The 22764-nt window shown below is 38.9% G+C and overlaps 1 protein-coding gene across 15 annotated transcripts in view; it reads right to left on the bottom strand.

The window, feature by feature from the left end:
* Positions 1 to 7411, bottom strand: part of LOC147607047 (uncharacterized) — a 151514-nt gene extending 144103 nt beyond the window's left edge. For 8 of the 15 annotated variants that reach the window (XR_015264913.1, XM_086791589.1, XM_086791598.1 and 5 more), the window contains exons 1-3: positions 7201 to 7411; positions 6941 to 7061; positions 6540 to 6649 (exon numbers count right to left, since the gene is read on the bottom strand). Coding sequence is in view for 10 of the 15 variants with exons in the window: in XM_086791589.1 (XP_086647715.1) it covers positions 6540 to 6649; positions 6941 to 7061; positions 7201 to 7290 (321 nt within the window). In the remaining 5 variants the exon portion in view is untranslated. Of the gene's footprint in view, positions 1 to 6539; positions 6656 to 6940; positions 7104 to 7200 lie in introns of those variants that run through there. The other 7 variants (XM_086791590.1, XM_086791594.1, XM_086791602.1 and 4 more) reach the window with 5 other exon arrangements.
* Positions 7412 to 22764: the final 15353 nt, after the last annotated feature.

Below are 22764 nucleotides of genomic sequence, written 5' to 3'. Positions count from 1 at the left end.
GTTAAAAATAGTATCTCACGTGGGAATGCCAGCTGGCCTAGGTGGACTTTTATTGGGTTTAATTATCATATTGAGTCGGCCAACTCCCTTGTGTGGGTATAAATATCCTTGCCTTCCATTGTAAATCTTATCTTCATTGCTAATAAAGTTCAGGCTGTTCGTCCACTTGTCTCTCTCTGCGTCAACTTCTCTCTCTCTCTCACTGCGTGTGTTAAGCTTCCGCATACACGATTCTGACACATTCATGCCCATCATAGGGTCAACATTTCCCATTCCCACACCTGGCATACCATACATTCCAGCCATGTTTCCAAACATTCCATTATGCATACCTGGCTGCATGCCACCATACATATTTGCTTGCATTCCAGGTTGCATGCCCCCAAACATATTTCCTTGCATACCAGACTGCATACCACCATACATATTCCCCTGCATTCTAGGCTGAAAATTAGCTCCAAAAGGCCCTGGCATACCCATGCCTCCCTGAGGATAACCCCCAGTCATAGATTGGAACACCGAGCCACCACAAAAATAACCTGGATGCATAGTCTGCTGAGGAATAGATGGCTGTCCAAAGAAGGAACTCTAAGAGTTAGCACCATAAGCATGCTGCATGTTCGGAAACTGTCCAAAAGATGGATCCTGTGGGATGGCACCACTATGACCCTGAGGAAGGTTCTTAGAACGCACCTTCTTCTTCTTCTTTTCGGGCTCTGTGCGGGATCTCATAAATTCAGCAAACTTCTCACTTTGTGTGAGCTGCATAAATACATCCATAGCACCAGCCAAATGATCTTTAAACCGAGCATCATCATCCTCTTTACCAAGTACATCTTCTGGCTGTGTTACATCCTCATATTGCTCAACATCTACAGCCTGTTCTCCTGCAAGATTATCCTCAGATTCATTTCTCTCAAGAGAGGTCTCTTGCTCTTCCTCTTCATGATAGAAGTACTCATCTTCTGTATCAGACATGTTGCTGAATTTTTCAGCGATGACTTTCCTCGAGTCAACCACGAGCTCACCCCCTTAAGAAAGTTGATGATTGGTCCCGGCAACGGAACCTTGAAACCGGCCTCTGGTAGAAACCAAAGTGCGGTAGACTAGCAGTCACCCTTCCACTTGTAGTCCAGATATGAAAACAAATATGATTGGAGCTAGAGTGCCCCAAATCTGAAAATAGAACGACACCTGTTGGCCCCAAAGCTTGGCGCCCCTTGCGGTATTTCTTTATTCAATTTCAAAAATATGTAAGGCTGAGTACAACAAAACCAGCCAAGAGAATACACATGTATGTCCAATCTAGCAGCCCACAATACCTCTTAGCACAGAGGATCTACACACACAGATCTGTGTCTCAAAGCAACACTCTGTGCTTCCCTCTGATCAGCCAAGACTATTCAGCAGGACAGCCTTGAGCATACATCTGGCATATCTCATGCACATGATCCCACAACTTAGCACAAACATACATTCACTGGCCCAATCTCTGTTTCCACCCTTTTCAATCTGCCATACCCCTCCTCTCACAAGGGGCCAGATAGTACAAATCTGCAGCAGACATAAGCTAATGGAAAGAAAGGTAGATGAACAAATTCAGAGCTTACCAAAATCAGCTCGTGGATCTGCACCGGAGGAAGTGATTGTACCAGTCTGTACTTGCATACTTGTTTCATCAACTTTGCTTCACACGTGTGGGTGTACCTGTCTGTACCGTCCTCTCTGCATCCACTGTACCGTCCTCTCTGCATCCACTTCAGTGCTGTACCTGACTGTACAGACCATAAAATCTGCATTGTACCAGTCCGTACAGACCACATGTCACTGTACTTGCATGCGCTGCCTGCAACCAGTCTCTTTACCCGACTGTACCTGCTCAGCCAGTCAACGCCGCCTGTACCTGCTCTGTCCGTACAGCTGTCCGTACACTGTACCTGCAACATAACCTGCAGCAGCACCCACAGCGCCGCCTGTACCTGCTCAACCTCTGTCAACGCCGCCTGTACCAGCAAAGCTTGCAGCAGAGAAGACAGCCGTACTGTACCTGCAGTCGTACAACTCTGTACGGGCTGCACACGTGGACTGTACGGGCAGATGTGAACAGAAAAACAGCAGCAATCAGACTTCTCTTCAGCAGCCAGAAGTCCCACGTTTCTTCTCCACGCTTCTTTCTTGCACGACTCCCAAAAGCTAGAGAGAGAAAGTTGTGAGAGAGGCATGCACTCCAAAAGTGGAGTTGCCCCCTCTCCAAACTTATCCTAGGGCCCCAACTTTAATAAATATTAAAGTTCCCTAGGGGCCACTAAGGCCTAGGGGCAACCATGCATAAAACATTTATCCTCCTTGAGAGGGGGTTGATTGTTATCATTGTGGTCTATGTTGATGACCTCATCTTCACAGGTTCTTATTCTGTGCGGATCCGTTCTGTTATGGATGAAATGGAGACAGAGTTTGAGATGATGGATCTTGGCCTCTTGCATTATTTTCTTGGCTTTGAGATTTGGCAGACCTCGAAGGGCATTTTCTTCTCTCAGCAGCAAAAGTACACTCGGGAGATTCTCGACAGATTTCAGATGACTGGGTGCAAACCAGTATCTTCTCCTATGGATATTGGTGAGAAGCTTTCTTCACTTGATGCTTCTCTAGGGACTGATCAGGGACAGTATCGGGTTCTCGTCGGTTGTTTGGTATGGTTGACCTACTCCCGATTGGACATATGCTTCCCAGTCAGTTTATTGAGTTCCTTCTCATCCAAACCCCATCAGCAGCATTGGCAGTGTGCTCTCAGAGTTCTTCGGTACTTGCGTGGCACTCTAAATTTTGGCATCTTTTATGGCCAAGGACGCACTCTTGTTGGATGGTCTGACTCAGACTGGGCTGGAGATCCAGATACACGGCGTTCGACCACTGGTTGTGTTTTTTCACTTGGGTCTGGAGCCATTTCTTGGAGCAGTAAAAAGCAGCCTACTGTGGCGCTTTCCTCTACCGAGGCGGAGTACCGTGCGGAGATTATTGGAGGAGCTCGGCTGTCCTCCTACCGGATCTACTCTTCTTTGGTGTGACAATCAGAGTTCCATCGCCATCGCCAAGAACCCTGTGTTTCATGCTCGTACGAAACACATTGAGATTCAGTATCGCTATGTTCGTGAACGGGTTCTTGCTGGAGATTTGCGTTTGGAGTATTGTCCTTCCGCGGAGAATGCTACAGATTTGTTCACCAAGCCGGTTTCTCAGGCTTCCTTGGCTCCTCATCTTCGGATTCTCGGAGTTTGTTCAGCATCTGGTGTGCTGAGAGGAGGTGTTAACACATTCATCCCCAGATTTTGCTCTTTTATGGTGGCCATTTGGTCCCTTTTTGCATGGCCCTTGCTTGTGGGCTGGCCACCCCTACTATTTTTCTGGGATTTTTCCCATAACATTTACCAGTCGGCCATGTCCATTAGCTCCAGTCAGTCTGTTTATCAGCTCCAGTCGGCTAGCATAACCTCACTATAAATAGTGGGTGCTGGCCTCTCTTTTCTCATTCAATCTTGTACATATTTTGCTCCCTCACTTATGAGACTATCTGTGTCTCTTGCTTGGGACTGTTTTGCTTCAGTATATTCAGCATAGTTCTCTCCATATCTCTCTCTCTCTCTCTCTCTTGCACTCTCTGTTCAGCACATTCTAGTGCCACTCTACTTCTGCTCTGTGCACTCTTTCACTTCACACAGATAAACACACATATAGCAGAATATCTGGAAAAAAACAACACATTCATGCCACCAGGAGACACCAACAATTGCCAAACCCCCACATTCTCGAAACTGGTCTTGGCTTTGCTGACCCAAATTGATCCCAGTACAACGATTAGAAGTGATTACACAAGTAGAGCACACTAATTTTTGCTAATGTTAATAGTCATACTAGTGAGCATGATGATGACTGCACTCAGCTCACAAGTACATCAGCAAACAAAGAAGTTGATGGCAAGGATTTAGAAAACTCATTGATGAACTAAAGTTGATTGAAGTTCCACAAGCACCTCAAGCCTTCATGACCTTCACTACCTTCAGTATCTTCACAAGAAGGACCTCACAGCAGTGAGCGGTTCCTCTCAATCAGCAGCATCACGATCTTCCCATTCTGATCCTCTACAATAGTAGCTTGAAAAATTCACCACCTTCTGCACGGCAACTTCTTCACTCTCACTTGAGTGAAGTCTTCAGTATGAGTAGCAAGAAGACCAGTTGATGCCTCTCTGTACCGGAAGCTGGTCGGGTTGCTGAACACCAGATTGGACTTGAGCTTTCTTGTGGGGCTATTGAGCTCGTTCATGCAGATGCCTTTGAAGTCTCATTGGGATGCAGGATTGCGGATCTTGCGATATCTGCAAGGTACGAAGGATCTTGACTCTTCTACGACACTGGAGGTGAAACGAAGGACCGAGTCCGACTCCAAGGCTGGAGTGACTCAGATTGGGGAGGGGATCCAGACACGAGGAGATCTACATCAAGCTCCAATTTTACCCTTGGCTCAGGAGCTGTTTAATGGAGCAGCAAGAGGCAACCAACTATTGCCTTGTCGTCCACAGAGGCAGAGTACCGGACTGTTTGTGGTGCTGCTTGCGAGGTTGTGTGGCTGCGGAGGTTGCTTGGCGAGATTGGGTTTCCACATAAGGAGCCCACGGTCATCCAGTGTGATAACCCCAGAGCTATATTGCTATTGCTCAGAACCCTGTCTTCCATGCCGGACCAAGCATATAGAGATACAATATCACTTTGTTCGTGAGAAGATCTTGTCTAGTGACATCTTGCTTCTTTATTGTTTGATGGAGGACAATGCAACGGACCTCTTCACAAAGTCTCTACCTCAAGCTATGCTCCGGTGACACTCCAGAGCTCACTGGGGTTGGTTCCACATCCACGAGCTAAGAGGGGGTGTTCGCAGTCATCTCCTGTCTATATATTACACCAAGGCCTCTGTTGTGGGTGTGCCCGCCCGTTTTTGGTGTTTCCCCATTTTTCCTCACTTCCATGTATTTTTTCCATTTTTCTTGAGATGTGGAGGGCTGTCAACTACCTTCTAATGCTGGCCGACTGAGTGGTGCTACCCGACTTATGATCTGGTGTTCTGGCCGACTAGCTTTGAGCAAGTCGTGAGCATCCCAGATGCTAGTCATGAGCACATGCTGCTATTGGTCTGTTTTAGACTGGCCGACTAGCAGCCTGGGGCCATATAAAATGGCCCCTTGCCCCCCACACTTCCCAGTTGTATATCCGGGATTTTCTTGTCTGTATATAGCAGAGTTACACAGCTTCTCTCTCTGTCTTCCATCTGTGTTTTGCTCTCTACAGCAGTTGTCTTCATTTCCGCTATGCATTCTGACAGGGGAACGAAGAGCCAAAGGAGCAGGGAATACATGGCTCCAAAAGATACTTTCTTGTCTCAAGGTATTGCCAGTCTCAGGAGGTCTACCCAACCACTGAATATATTGCAAAACAAGCTTCCAGTCTCCAAGGAGACGAGATACATAGGGACATCCAAAAACCTTACCCTCCACATAGTCAAATAAAAGTTCCCAATGAGTAAGCTACCGTTTTGCCAAATGCATATGTGTTGACATTAAAGCAGAGAGCTACAATCATAAGCATCCAGGGTTGTTCCTGCCCAAGAAGAGTAATCAATCCACATACGACATGGAAAAGTGCCAACATAATCTGCATGCAAGAGGTGCCAACAATCCAACCTTGCACAATAATCCGAATGCGCATTATGGTGAAAAGTAAAACCTCTCTTATCAGGAGAAGTGGATGTCCATAAATCTCTCAATCTAAGATCAACCACGACATTTCTTCATGCCACTCTCTCAGAAGCAAGAATATAAGAATGATCCCAAGTCTTGTCCTAAGGAGAAGGAGAGTTACTAAAATCCCCACAAATAAGAGCATTGGACAACCAAGGATACCAACTGATAAAATGCCACAGCCAAACTCATTGAGCTCCCCATTGAGCATGCACTACAAAATAATCAGTCTACCATCTGGATCATTATAAGCCATTGTAGGCTATAAAATCTGCTTGATCAACACACAAACACCACAAAAAGAACCGAAGCCAGCGTAGTATATACAATAACCATCAAAGAACTTGTCTTGCCGGAAAATTCATGCTGGTTATGCTCCTTAAAAAACATGATAGCAGGATGCATCTTATGTACATATTCCCAAACAAGTCTCCATGTATTAGGGGAACCCTGTACATTGTATGATACACATTTTATGGGTGCATTCATCATCATCAATAGGAGGAAGTATGCGCACGCACGCGCGTGCACACACACACACACATATGCATGCATGCACACATGCAGACAGACATACATACATACATATAGATGTGTACAGATAAATACATATGATGTGTGCAGATAAATACATATAATGTGCATGGATACAACCTATGTGTATGCAATATTCAAGAGGGAAAAAATTTTAGACAATTACAGAAATCTCATGAAGCAAACAGATTAGTATTCGATAAAACGTGACAATTACCTGCAAATCAAAGACTTCGATTGTTGTGCCTTGAGCCTTGAAAATGAAGTTTCTTTGCAAGGCAAAGTATTCACTGCCTAAAGAAGGGAGAGAAAACTCCAAACGATGGCCTATTTTGAGTTTGGATGATGAATGAGTAATGCATTCATCATACTTCACATAAATATAAGTGACAGCATACATACTTACATAAACACATACTACATACAAACACAAACATGCATATGTGCATATTAATCATGATAACAAGGAGAGTAACAAATATCATACTTTGCATAAACATGTATAAGAGAAGGCATACACATGCATGCATACATACACACACCCCAGTACACACATATACATACAACATATGTGCAGGTGCGACCATGTGTATATGTGTGTTGCTATATGCATCATACCTGATTCCCCAAGTTCAAAAAGCTCTGCCTTGGTTGTAGACCAAAGCAATGCATGAGAATCCCAAATATCAAGACCAATAATGGGCGAGGTGGAAGAGATAACCTGGACAGTCTGCATGCCCTGGACCTCATCATGGTGAACTACTTATATAAAGCCATATCTCTACATAGGATGAACCAGTAGTTGAAGTATTTTGCAAGCTGAATTGGCGAGTAAAAGGGTGGAGAAAAAGCAGTAAAAAAGAGAATCGTAAGCATACCGAGGTGATGAAGGAGTAGGCAGCTGCGGTGGTGGGCGACAGTTGCAGGATGGCCGCGTGCTGGCGGCACTTCACCAAGGGAGGACCCATTGTTTTGTTAATCTATTTAAAATTTGAGCATGACCATGTCCATGTCAAGACGCTCGGAACTTCAACTAACATGCCACAAACAAATGCAGAACCAAGAAAAACCCCCTTGCCTAAACACACCTTCCTCTGCCCGCCCAAATGTGACTCCAATGCCCACCTATGTTACAGCCCAATCCTCACCCTCGTGAGACTAAGTCACACATCATGAATCAGGGTGAATGTGCCCAATCCTCACCCTCGTGAGACTAAGTCACACATCATGAATCAGGCTAGATCTATGGTTGAAAAGAGGCGTCGCGATCGGGATTTGATCAACGTCGTTGGATTCCCCAGTGAACTACGGGTGAACTGTGGGTAAACTTGGGATGAACTAGGGGTGAACTCGCAGGGAAACTCGGGGTGAACTAGGGAGACATTTTCCGGCAAGAAAGTGAACTAGGGAACAAAAATACAAAGATTTAAATTTAAAAACACTCTCCACAACCTGCTAGAAAGTATAGCATAGTGGTTAGATGATGAAAACTTGAGCGGCCGGATCCGAGTTCAAATCCTCTTTTGCATTGAGCTCAATCCCTCGAGTCCCAAAAATCCCATAGTATACCCTGATTTCACCGTTTACCCCCTCCTAGTTCACACCTAGTTCACTTGTCCGACGGTCTAGATTAGGCAAGATCAGGACGCCTTTTTCATCCTTAGATCCGTCTTGATTCATGATGTGTCATTTAGTCATGTGTAATGTCCACCCAACTCTCATTTAAATACCCAACACCATGCCACACCCTGCTTGACTCAGCCTCTGTAGTTTAAAATGGTTTGATGACATCCTCATACTGGCACCTTCTCAAGATCCTACCTAATAACCACCCTCCCTTTCCAAAGGAAACCTTTGTAGTGGGTGCAAGGAAAATCGATTATAGTTGCATATTAGAGACCTTCCATTCTCGCACTTACACAAACACCTTTTTAGAATAAATCAAATAGTGAAAAGGGAGTGCGAAATTGTCTCAAACCTCCAGTTCTCACTATTATGCAATATATAGAGCACTCGTGTCTTTCCCCACCTATGTACAAAAAGAGCTTTCAATGGCATCCCCATCTCTAGCAATACCAAATGAGCAAGGTGATTCCAAATGACTTTTAACTTTGTTATGCCTTTAATCTATTTGGAGCCATCAGCTCTAATGTGAGTACTCTCATGTAAAAGTCTACGCATTAACTTTAGCTCTTGTTAAGGTGCAACATAAATAAAGAATGTATGGTACCTTTTTCACCAAATTGGGTCTCTGCTAACTTTGTTTCCTTGAGATATGAATGATATTGAAAGGACTATCATTGAAACAATCAGATTTTTAATTGAAAAGGTGAAAAAATATGCACATATGACCAAAAAAGAATAATTTTACCACCACCATATCAACAAGCAAAGTGTATTTAGAATGTCAAAAATTCATGGACAAGAATATCTCTTGAATTGCACGTACATATGGGGTTTTCATAAAGTGAACCCCCCCTCCCCCCCCTCGTTGCGATGGTAACTTGCTTTACTATAGCACCAACTAGTGCTTCAAAATTCCAAGCATCTCCAAGATACTTCACATTTATCTTTTCACATGTACAAATGATGCGTGAGTAACTTCTCTTGATTTAAACCATCCAATAGTTTTGTTTCGGCCATTACATGGCACTAATCATTGAGGGTGCCACTTCAAAAGAGAGAACCTCCCCATGCTAGAAATGCTCCACCTTTATTATCAAATTCCCACACTCTAACTAGCACGTGTATCAAAGGCCATATTTATGAAACTAGCCCACAGTTGATTAGCCAAGACTACTCACATCAAAACCCATTGCAATTTTACGTTGCACATTTCAATTATGAACACATATTCTTCTCCAATAGTTATTATGATAGGTATTTCACTCCAACCTTGGATGTTGCATTGGGATAAAAAAGATCATAACATGAAGAAATCATGATTAAAAACACGATTTAAGACTAATGATGAAGATTAGAGAACTAATGGCATACGAGTTATATCACAACATAAACAAGATCAATTTATTCAAAAAATGGAGCCTCTTTTATAGGCACAATAGAAGCATATGGATCCAAGCTTGATTCCCCCAAAATCCTCCATTATCCTCTCCATTTAACCCACTTTTATCTTCCCAAAATGTATGCCTTTTTCTAGATCCATAGCGGGCTAATTGTAACAAAATGAATGGTCTCATATGAATAATGGGCCCAAGGCCACTTGACCATGCCCCCATGAACAACACTTATGATAGTGTGAAAGGATACAATTTTGGTGTGTACATTGGATGGGGACATATATTGAAGCAAGATAGTTTGTAAATTGATTGGGCACACTACCAACTATGTTAGATGCTTGTAAATCAATATTCATGTGTTGCCATCATGTATAGGGTGGGAGCACTTATCCATCATTGGGGTATGGGGCCAAAATGGATGTGCTTGGATTTTTTTGGGTGGCTCCATGTCTTAGTAAGAATGTTGTGCATTTCTTGTATACTTTGTTCTTTACCATTGATACTTGTTCTTGTGGCCCCAAAAGCTCCACATATACTATGCAACCATCACACAAATTTTGCATTGTTTAATATCGACAAGCCATACACATTTAGATGAATCACAAAAAGATTTCACATAACACTTTTCTACATCTCCTCTTCCTTCCCTATAGGTCACTTTGTTTCTTGTGCATGGGATAAAAAATGATTAATGTTAGCACTAATGCACATGAAATACTAAATCAAATTAATATATTTAAAAAAAACAATTGCTTGGTAATAATAATTACCAAATAATATAGAGTGATTTTTTTGTAGAGGCTTTTTTTGGAAAAGGATAGTATAGTAATCAAGCAATTACGAGAGGAAGCCACAAAAGGTTTACAAGCGCCTGATCTAAACTAGGAGAGGAAGAGTGATGTAACAGATTACATCATACATATAAGTCAAAACAAGAATCAAAAACAACAAGAGGCCAACATCCTAAATATGTCTGCCAAGGGTAGAAAACTAAACTAGCCAGACAAAGACAATACTCCCATGAGATTTCCAAGCCCAGCAAGATAGCTGGATAGCTTTCAAAGAAGACATGGTAGTGGGAGTTCCTCGTAGTATTTCTGACTAGTATACTAGCCTCTCCAATTGGGTTCTTCCATAGTCTAGTTCTTTTCCCTTGAAAGTGAAAGAAGGGTACTTGTACAAAAAGGAGCAACTTGTCAGCCCGACATCATTTACAATAGTAGTATGATAAAAGCTTTCCTAACATGGTGCCAAATTTATTGGAGGAGTCATTATTAACATGCGCTATCAACAACTTAATATTATATTTACACTTCAATTTGAAGTGAGAGAGATCCATTCTTTGATGACTAGAAGATCCCTCAAAATCACACTTCCCATGAGCATGTGTATTTGATAACTTAAAATATTAGAACTTTTTTCTTAGCGAGACTTGTGTCCTTTCCCAATAGCCAATGAGTCCAAGTAGCTCTCTTTTTCAAGGTCTTTCCCAAGTTGGGTCCCTAGACTTTTCATTTTTGTGCATCCTTGTAAGACCCCTACCTTGTCATTCTATTCTAATTAGACAACAGAAGATTCTATTCAAGGGGGTAGAGTGAGTTAGTTGGGGTCTCCCGTACATTATCTCTTTGAATGGCTATCTCGATGACCCCACAAGGCTCAACTGAAAAAGTCCCCTCGTCGACGCTGAGAAATGCCTCCATTGAGAATCTAACAACTTTTAACCCGAATGTGTTACCCATGTTTTTCTTTTCCTATATATTGGTTGAATCTGACCCCATCAATCTAGTGATTTTCCACTCAAACTATGGATCTAGTCAAGTACTCACCCACTACCCCTCATTGAAATGACTTTTTGCTTTCACTCACACACACATCTCTTGAATACAAGTACACATAGACAGCTCTTTATAACAACATTGTGATTGAACTCAATGTTATTAGTATCATCGTCGTCGTCATAATCATAATCATCACTTTCATGTGCAGAAAACAACATGCTTAGGACCACTTCCTTTAGGTCCTCTCATCATGGTCAACTAATTTAGACCTCAAAATCACGGCTAGTTACTTTAGGCCTCTCGCATATAGCCATGTCCAATTTCGGATTTATAACGAGCAAATAAAAGAGGAGTTATCATATCTCTCCCGCTAAACATGCATGTGGGATTGCTAGATTACATGGGAGCATGTCCACCTTTGGCCCGCTTTCAATGCTCCTCACCCAGTCATGTTGAGCACACCCTTATGCACTCTTCTCAAGTAGGGTCACAACCTCAGAAGACAGTCTTATGTGAGCACCACTCAAATGACACCACATTGCAACTTCAGAATGCACTAATTCTCATCTTATCATATGCAAGGGCCCCACAATGTATCAATAAGCATGGTCTCACATCACGCAATGCTTCCCAAGTAGTTGCATCAATTCAAGTGCTTAATCATGCTTACATAGCTTAGCAATGAATAGAAGAAGGCATACCTTGCTCTATTTGGTGGGAAGATGAGGTTGCTCCAAGTTGTGCACAATTACAATTGAAGAGGATCGAAAAAATTGCATGGCTTTTGGGCACAAAGGTCACTTTTATAAGAAAGTAGTAAATGTCCTAAAAGTCACCACTAGGGCTCTCTTATAACTTCACCTGGGGTATTAGTCTCTTCAAAAAACTTTTTTCAAGCATGCGGACTCTTACATGCTTCGTTTACTCAAAATCTATTGCCCTAAGGTTTCACAATGATCTATTACAAGCTCTCCAATTATAAGGTTCACTTTTTTACATTAAGACTTCTAACATCTCTAACCTTCCTTATTCCATGTTGGCTCTTACAAGCTTCATTTACTCAAAGTTCTATTACCTTAAGGCTTTATAATGATCCATTACAAGCTCCCCAATTATAAGGTTCACTTTTTTACATTAAGGCTTCTAACATCACTAACCTTCTTCCATAGTGTATTCGACCAAGCTTGATTCATACTTGTTTTTTGTCTTCCTTAGGGTAATTTACCTTTCGTTACCACGTAGGTACCTTAGATTTTGGGGCATTTGGAGAAGAGTAAACTCTTAGAGAGTTACAAAATATGAATTGTTTGACCTTCTAATGGAAATCACTTGCATTAGATCCAAGGGTTCCTTACACTCCTTTCCCATGCATACATGTGGCTAAGAGGCTCAGATATTTGCACGTTATTAATGTGGTGAAAGAGCTTGCGTACTTTTTTATGGCTCATACGAGAGCTACAGGTCTTATCTCAGGCTTCTAGGACCTTAATCCCTCACAAATAAATCCTACCTTTATGTTTATATAGGGGTAGAAACTTTACACCCTCCGGACCATTTAAAAAATGACCTCAAGCTTCTAGGACCTTAATCCCCCATAAACAAAGCCTGCCTTTATGTTTCTATAGGGGTAGACCCTTTACACGACCTCTGAACCATTAGTCACTTTACATTTAAAAACATAATTATTATCCTAACTGTGATCCAGTAAGTTTGGGGACTTAATCTAAATGTTACAATGTTCTTAAAATATTTGGGCAATGAATTTTGATATGTTATATGACGAAAAAATGAAATCGAATTTCTAAAAAAATCCATCGATTAGCTAACTTTTTTGATTTTTCGTAATAAGTTGGAACTCCAAAAATCTCACTTGCCTGGAATTTGATAAAAGTTTTGTTTGTTAATATGTGTTCCTGGGATCAAAAGTAAAATTTTCATTCAAAAAACTCAACCTTCTCTTTCGAGACCTATTTTCTCTCTCTAGCTTTTTACTTAGAAAATGAAGAGATTTATGACATACCAAGTACGGGCTCATCAAGAAGGGATCTTGCAATCCCTATAAATGGTTTTAAGCCTTCTCCCCTCAACTACAAATGCTCTAGTTGTCTAGAGGCTAGATTGAATTTTTGGCAATCTAGTTGGGGAGGGGTTGACTTCCCATTACTCCCCCTCCCGATTCATCGTAGGGTTATAGTATCCTCTGCTATTCTATGTTTTCTTTGTTCCATGTTGATGTTTATAGTTTAGGGTTTGACAACATCTATCTAGTCTAGTGTTCCCACTCTGCTGCTCAGGGTTTCATCATTAATATGGAAAGACTTATGCATGAATACTACCTTATGCTCATCTTCCTCATGAAAGGGCTATGGATGTGTATTATTGAGCACCAAACCGTGTCATGTGATTGTTTAAGCTCCTCTAGGCTAAACCTTGCTCCTCCCTCAACTAACTCACCTTTGGATCCACCCTTGTGTGCCCGGAAAGGTTTGAAGTAGCACATACCAACAACTTAACCTCCAAATATGCAAAGATTTCTTCCTATCCCCAATAAGAATGTGTGAGTTTTGTTGATCTACATTTTCTCTCAAAATGAAATTAGAAGTTCAAGTGGTTAGATTCGCCATGCTAGTACCCCATCATATCTTGGAGGTGGCTTAGCCTCTAGTCCTCCTATAGGATGTAATATGGAAGCCCTCGATAGTAATTATGTTGTTGTGGAGGGCTTATTATTTGGAAATACAGAGGGTTGTGAGGAATATCACTACAGTGGTTGGGCAGTTGGGCAGTTGGCTAACCCATGGGACTGGATGGGATTAGGCTTGACTAATGGATCCCTAAAATGAGACTCCATTCTGTTATGGTACGATAGATGAAGTAAATCCCGGACAATCCTTGTTCTATGCAAAAAGAATCAACGGTTGTGCCTCTCGATGAGAAAAAAAGCGTTGGTCGCTATGATCCAAGTGCAAGTCTTTTCCTTGATCTAACCATGTGTCTTACGAGTTCGGTCGGATCAGTTTGATTAGTGATGACCTTGACTACGTTAGAATAAAAATATCCCTCTCCCACTTGAAAAATGCGAGATGTCCTCATCTCGTAGGTGGAGTATGATCTCTTTTATCTTCTTGTTCTTCTTTAATTGCTTCCAACGTTACTGCCTTGGAAGTGGATGGCCGATTTGGAAACATCTCTCTTCGACTTCCCCTATTCTGAGGTGGAGGTCTTGCATTACTTTGGATTGAAACTGTGGGTTGGTAAGAGGGTCTACCTATGGGATTTCCGTGATTTTGGCAAAAAGAAACCTGATTACTCTCGAAAGGAACCTGATTAAATAGAAAATCAAAATAAATTTTCCAAGGTGCATTAGGAATCAATTAAAAATTATTTAAAAGACCTTAGCCTAAGGGTCAAGAATTTCTGAAATTTTTGGATTATGGTCAAATTAAGGTTCTTATGGACCAATAAGATTAATCCAAGTGCTGGGGGATGAGATAAATCCAATGAATAAAAGAAAATACCCAAAAATGAGCAAATGCCCACATAAGATGAAGAGCTGACTGAGTACAAGATTTATTAGTTAAAAATTATGAAATATTACTAAAAAAAATGAGATATTTTGGAGTAATCATTCATTTTTGACACCTTGGTAAGGAAAGGGGGAGCCTTCAAGGAGGCGCCTATTTCACACATGTGAAGGAGTTTCAAACTCAAAAATATTAAGATATTTTTATCTGTCCTCTCTCCTGGATCAAACCAAATTAAAAAGGGAGCCAAATTGGTCCAAATCTTGTCCAAATTCAGCTAAATTGAAGCTGAAAAATTCTAAAACTTAGTTGGACTCAGTTAGTGGCCTCAATCACCTATAAATAGACCCTCATTCTTTTGTATTCTCATCTGTGATAACTAGATTTTACATCTTATCACATCCCATTTACATCTTATCACATCCATTCACATCCTACCACATCCCATTTATATCTTATCGCATCCCATTTACATCATATCACATCCATTCACATCCTATCACATCCCATTTATATCTTATCACATCTCATTTACATCTTATCACATCTATTCACATCTTATCACATCCTATTTACATCTTATCAATCCATTCACATCCTATCGCATCCCATTTACATCTTATCACATCCATTCACATCCTATCACATCCCATTTACATCTTATCACATCCATTCACATCCTATCGCATCCCATTTACATCCATTCACATCCATTCACATCCCATTTACATCTTATCACATCCATTTCTATCGCATCCCATTTAGTAGCCTTTTCTACTTCGATACTGACAATGAGACTTTTTCTAAATTTTTGCCAATTGCTTGGCCTAAATTCCACTTTTATCATTTAAATGATTGAATTCCAAATATGGTTAGAATTCCTCTTTCATCATTTAAATTCATTTATGCATAAAAATAAATTTAACTAAAATCCTTCTTTAATAAAATATCTATTATTTTGGTATTCCAAATTTTCTCTTTATCCATTGGAATACATGGACTTCCATTGTTATGGGAATTTCACTTTTATCATTAAAAAAAATTTACTAGAAATTTTTATTTTTCTCTAATTAACTATTTATGAATAAGCATTAAAAATTAAATTTTCCATGGTTATGATAATAATTATTCAATTAACCTAGGATGACTAATCCTAGAATATGGTAGGAAGTCCTCTTTTCATATTATGTATGAAAATGATTTATGTGTTAATTTTCCACAAATTTTGCCATAGCTCCACTGCTATTACTGATAATTCTTAATAATTCTAAAAAGCATAAGGTTTAGTAATACAATATGATAGAATAACTATCATTTGGATCAATATCCAATTATGGACTTGATTCCTAAGTTTATCATAATTTAAGTAATATAAAAGCATTAAAAAGCCACTTCTTTGGCTTCTAGTTTGACAAGCATAGAGTTTACTTTTAGAATTAAGAATTACTCCATGAGAAGCATCATTTGAATATAGAATTGGTCATAGGAATGGGATGTGATAGGATGTGGTGTAATGAAAATGAATGTGGATGAGATGTGAAGTAAATGGATGAGGATGTGTGTGTGAAAGAATGGATGTGGATATATATGTGAAAGAATGGATGTGAATATGTATGTGAAAAAATGGATATGGATGTGTATGTGAAAGAATGTGATGTGATGTAAAGGGATGTGGATGTGAATGTGATGTAGATGTGGATGAGATGTGGTGTAATGTAAAGAGATGTGGATCTAAATGTGATGTAGATGTGGATGAGATGTGATGTGATGTGATGTAAAGAGATGTGATGTGATGTAAAGAGTTGTGATGTGATGTGAATATATGTGGATGTGAAGTGAGAGATATGAATGGATGATATGTGATGTGAATGGATGAGATGTGAGGTCATCAGTGTAACCGCCTTTGTTTTATACATATCTACTACCACACCGCCTACAGTAATATATATGGACATGGTGCTAAGGTATCCAATACTTGTGAGTATCCACCCCCTTCTACACTTCATACATACTCCATTTAGAGTCTATCTACATTGCCATCTTAGCTCTACTTGAGAGTGCACGGGTGGACAAAACCATCACTTGTACCTCTTTGGTATCAGAATTTTAAATTCTCTCCATTGTGTATCTATTGCATTGTATATTGTGCTTTTTGTCTTTTTGTCTCTTTCCCCTATGCCATATTCTTATAGATAGAACTCAATATTGCAAGATTTTGGCTTGGGAAAATTAAAAAGAGGACTTCCATTCACTATCACATTTGGTCATTGCATAGAGTATAACTATGTGGATTTTTATGCACACATTGTGGGTGTTTAAGTGAAGGAGAAACTTATAGTAATTTATGGACAGCAAGAAGATGAAGATACTTTGTTGTCAGATCTTTCTTGACAAGTCACCAATGTATCCGTGGTGGTTAAAGGGGATACACAAGCTGAAAATGGGTATGATTGGACACCTTTCATAAGTGCTTTGATTGAGAAATTTGTGAATGAATGAGATGTAATGTAAAATGGATGTGATGTAATGTGAAATGGATGTGATGTAAATCGGGATAGATGTGAATGGATGATATGTGATGTGAATCGGGATAGATGTGAATGAATGTGATGTGATGTGATGTGATGTGATGTGATGTGAATCGGGATAGATGTGGATGAATGAGATGTGATGAGAATGGATAAAGGACGATGGGAATACATATGATTGGAATTGGATTAAGTAATGTAAATTGATGTGGAACAATGTGAAAAGATGAGAGTTCATTATAGAAACTGTATTTATGACCTGTTTTTAAATGACTGTTTTATGTCAAGAATACTGGGGAAGCCATTTTGACCGTCTTGTGAATGAGGTCGTGGAGACGTAACTGATAAAGTTGCAACAGCTGACGGAGAGTCAATGGAGGACGTCTCGTGTAGCACGGTCGGCCGAGGTCTTGACCAGCCTCGGTTTGACTTAAATGGTGAGCTTCCGTTTTACGGTGGATGAGGGACCAAGAAAGCGGCCTATGAGTGAAGCGTTAGGTCACCTGCGAAGGATCCTAGAGGGTGCTGACCATACGGTGCTCGGGCTTTGGGTCGCCGAAGATACCCACACGTGCATCGAGGAAGATATTGGAACAAGGAGTAAGAGTTGTTTTTTGAATTCGGGCATGGATCTGGTTGATTGACCTTGCTTGTCCTCAACGGATAAGTCCATGGCTCTTTTATATGGATCTGTTGGTTGATCTTGCTGATCTTCAACGGAGAATTATCAGTAATAGTAGCGGAGCTATGGCAAAATCTCTGGAAAATTAACACATAAATCATTTTCATACATAATATGAAAAGAGGACTTTCTACCATATTCTAGGATTAGTCATCCTAGGTTAATTGAATAATTATCATCATAACCATATTCTAGGATTAGTCATCCTAGGTTAATTGAATAATTATCATCATAACCATGGAAATTTTGATTTTTAATGCTTATGCATAAATAATTACATAGAAAAAAATATAAATTTTTAGAAATTTATTTTTTATGATAAAAGGAAAATTCCCATGACAATGGAAGTCCATGTATTCCAATGGATAAAGAGAAAAATTGGAATACCAAAATAATGGATATTTTATTAAAGAAGAATTTTAGTTAAATTTATTTTTATGCATAAATGAATTTAAATGATGAAAGAGGAATTCCCACCATATTTGGAATTCAATCATTTAAATCATAAAAGTGGAATTTCTAGTATAATGCAATTAATGAAAATTTTTATTTAATTTTTAAGAGAAAATTTAGTTAAATTTATTTTTTTTACGCATAGATAAATTTAAATGATGAAAGAGGAATTCCCACCATATTTGGAATTCAATCATTTAAATGAGAAAAGTGGAATTTCTAACATAATAGAATTAATGGATATTTTTATCTAATTTTAAAGAGAAATTTTAGTTAAAATTATTTTATGCATGTATAAATTTAAATGATGAAAGAGGAATTCCCATCATATTTGGAAACTGGCTTGGCATTCTTCACTAGGATATTCAAAGGCTCGTTCAGTCCCCTAATGAACCTCCCCATCAGCTGCTCCTCATCTAGCGGTGGTAAGTATTTGAGGAGGAGAGCGAACGCTTGGTGATACACTTCAATAGTCCTGCTCCCCTTGGTTCACTCTAATAACTCGTTCATCTTGGTTTCCAAAAAGCCGAGAGGACAGAATCTCTTCCTTAGGTAAATTTTAAGATCATTCCATGTCTGAGTGTTCCGATCCAAACGGTTTGTCTCGCAGTGGTTTCTCCATGCCACTCTGGCTATTTCTACTATGCTCAGCCTTACAAGAGCCATTTTGCTTTTCTCATTGTACCCAGTGACATCAAAGTACTCTTCCATTGTACCCAGTGACATCGAAGTACTCTTCCATTGCTTCAATCCACTTCTTTACAGCCTCGCCCAAGTTTTTCCCTTCACCCTTAAAAGTCGAGCTCTTCCTCATCGAGTTGGGGGTTATCATTCCAAATATGGTTGGAATTCCAAATATGGTTGGAATTCCTCTTTCATCATTTAAATTCATTTATGCATAAAAATAAATTTAAGTAAAAATCTTCTTTAATAAAATATCCATTATTTTGGTATTCCAATTTTTCTCTCTATCCATTGGAATACATGGACTTCCATTGTCATGGGAATTTCACTTTTATCATAAAAAATGAATTACTCAAAATTCTTATTTTTTTCTATGTAACTATTTTTGCATAAGCATTGAAAATCAAATTTTCCATGGTTATGATGATAATTATTCAATTAACCTAGGATGACTAATCCTAGAATATGGTAGGAAGTCCTCTTTTCATATTATAAATGAAAATGATTTATGTGTTAATTTTCCAGAAATTTTACCATAGCTCCGCTGCTATTACTGATAATTCTTAATAATTCTGAAAAGCATAAGGTTTAGTAATACAATATGATAGAATAACTATCATTTGGATCAATATCCAATTATGGACTTGATTCCTAAGTTTATCATAATTTAAGTAATATAAAAGCATTAAAAAGCCACTTCTTTGGCTTCTAATTTGACAAGCATAGAGTTTACTTTTAGAATTAAGAATTGCTCCATGAGAAGCATCATTTGAATATAGAATTGGTCATAGGAATGACCATTCTTTGGGGGGGGGGGAGAGATATGCTTAAAAAAACATTTTAATTTAAGCATAAATATAAACTTTATGTGTTTAATCACTATAATTCATTAGAGAACTTCATTTGCATTGAAGAATCATTCAATTGAATACTTCTCAAGCTTGAGAGGGGTTGAGAAGTGAAAAACATTTAGAGATTAAGAAAAAATTCATAAAGTCACACTTTACCTCCTATTTTGCTTGATTCTTTAGTCTTAGGAGAGGCCCCCAACCAATCAATTGGTTTAGTATGTTGAAGAAGACTCCAAGAAGGTTGAAGAGAGAGAGAGAGATAGAGAGAGAGAGAGAGAGAGAGAGAGAGAGAGAGAGAGAGAGAGAGAGAAGCTCCAATCTCTCCAAATTGTAGAGGATTTTTAGAGGATAATAGAAAATATGCTTATTTTAGAGTAATACTGGCATGGTCTAGTTTTCACATATGAGAATACAAAAGAATGAGGGTCTATTTATAGGTGAGGGAGGCCACTAACTAAGTCCAACTAAGTTCTAGAATTTTCCAGCTTCAATTTGGCTGAATTTGGACAAGATTTGGACCAATTTGGCTCCCTTTTTTATTTGTTTGATCTAGGAGAGAGGAGAGATAAAAATATCTTAATATTTTTGAGTTTAAAACTCCTTCACATGTGTGAAATAGGCGCCTCCTTGAAGGCTCCCCCTTTCCTTACCAAGGTGTCAAAAATGAATGATTACTCCAAAATATCTCATTTTTTAAGTAATATTTCATAAATTTTAACTAATAAATCTTGTACTCAGTCAACTCTTCATCTTATGTGGGCGTTTGCGTATTTTTGGGTATTTTCTTTTATTCATTGGATTTTTCTCATCCCAACACTTGGATTAATCTTATTGGTCCATAGGAACCTTAATTGGACCATAATCCAAAAATTTCAAAAAATCTTGACCCTTAGGCTAAGGTCTTTTAAATAATTTTTAATTGATTCCTAATGCACCTTAGAAAATTTATTTTGATTTTCTATTTCAGGAAAACATATTTTTGATATTTGTAGAATTTATATATCAAAAAATATCTCAATATTGAATTACCACTCTCTAGAAATTTTCATCTCACTAAGCAAAAACAAGGAAAAATAATCAATCATTTAAATGGAAAAAGAGGAATTCCCATGACATTGGAATGCAAATAATTAAATGCAAAAAGAGGAATTCCCATGACATTGGAATGCAAATAATTAAATGCGAAAAGAGGAATTCCCATGATAATTGAGGTCCAAGAAATTAAATGGGAAAAAGAGAAATTTTTAGTATAATTCAATTTATGATTATTTATCAAAAGTGAAAATATGGGGTAGAATTCATTTTTTTAAATCGCATGAATTCTTTTATTCAAAAGAGGAATATTGAATATAATTCATTTGAGAAACTGAGAAAGAATATGGAAATAGTCATCGTGAAAAAGACCCTTTATCTAGGCCAAACAATTGGCAGAAATTTAGAAAAAGTCCCATTATCAGTAGTATCGAAGTAGAAAAAGCTACTAAATGGGATGCGATAGGATGTGAATGGATGTGATAAGATGTAAATGGGATGTGAATGGATGTGATAAGAAGTAACTGGGATGCGACAGGATGTGAATGGATGTGATAAGATGTAAATGGGATGTGATAGGATGTGAATAGATGTAAATGGGATGTGAATGGATGTGATAAGATGTAAATGGGATGCGATAGGATGTGAATGGATATGATAAGATTAAAATGGGATGTGATAAGATGTAAATGGGATGTGAATGGATGTGATAAGATGTAAATGGGATGTGATAGGATGTAAATAGATGTGATAAGATGTAAATTAGATGTGATAAGATGTAAATGGGATGTGATAGGATGTGGTGTAATGAAAATGAATGTGGATGAGATGTGAAGTAAACGGATGTGGATGTGGATGTATATGTGAAAGAATGGATGTGGATATGTATGTGAAAGAATGGATGTGGATGTGTATGTGAAAAAATAGATGTGGATGTGTATGTGAAAGAATGTGATGTGATATAAAGGGATGTGGATGTGAATGTGATGTAGATGTGGATGAGATGTGGTGTAATGTAAAGAGATGTTGATCTGAATGTGATGTGGATGTGGATGAGATGTGATGTGATGTGATGTGATGTAAAGAGATGTGATGTGATGTAGAGAGTTGTGATGTGATGTGAATGTAAAGAGTTGTGATGTGGATCTGAATGTGATGTGACGTGGATGAGATGTGATGTGATGTGATGTAAAGAGATGTGATGTGATGTAAAGAGTTGTGATGTGATGTGAATATATGTGGATGTGAAGTGAGAGATGTGAATGGATGATATGTGATGTGAAATGATGAGATGTGAGGTCATGTGAATCGAGATGTGAATGAATGAGATGTAATGTGAAATTAATGTGATGTGAATTGGGATAGATGTGAATGGATGATATGTGATGTGAATGGATGAGATGTGAGGTCATGTGAATCGAGATGTGAATGATATGTGATGTGAATGAATGAGATGTAATGTGAAATTAATGTGATGTGAATTGGGATAGATGTGAATGGATGATATGTGATGTGAATGAATGTGATGTGATGTGATGTGAATGGATGATATGTGATGTGAATGAATGTGAGTGATGTGATGTGATGTGAATCGGGATAGATGTGGATGAATGAGATGTGATGAGAATGGATAAAGGACGATGGGAATACATATGATTGGAATTGGATTAAGTAATGTAGATTGATGTGGAACAATGTGGAAAGACAAGAGTTCGTTATAGAAACTGTATTTATGACCTGTTTTTAAATGACTGTTTTATGTCAAGAATACTAGGGAAGCCATTTTGACCATCTTGTGAATGAGGTCGTGGAGACCTAACTGATAAAGTTGCAATAGCTGACGGAGAGTCAATGGAGGACGTCTCGCGTAGCACAGCCGAGGTCTTG

The sequence above is a fragment of the Cibotium barometz genome, chromosome 56 (genome assembly GCF_041138505.1).
Source record: "Cibotium barometz isolate CiBa-2024 chromosome 56, ASM4113850v1, whole genome shotgun sequence".
Taxonomy (NCBI): Eukaryota; Viridiplantae; Streptophyta; class Polypodiopsida; order Cyatheales; family Cibotiaceae; genus Cibotium; species Cibotium barometz.
Note: the sequence above shows the minus strand (reverse complement) of the source record. Positions and strands in the feature narration are given on the sequence as shown.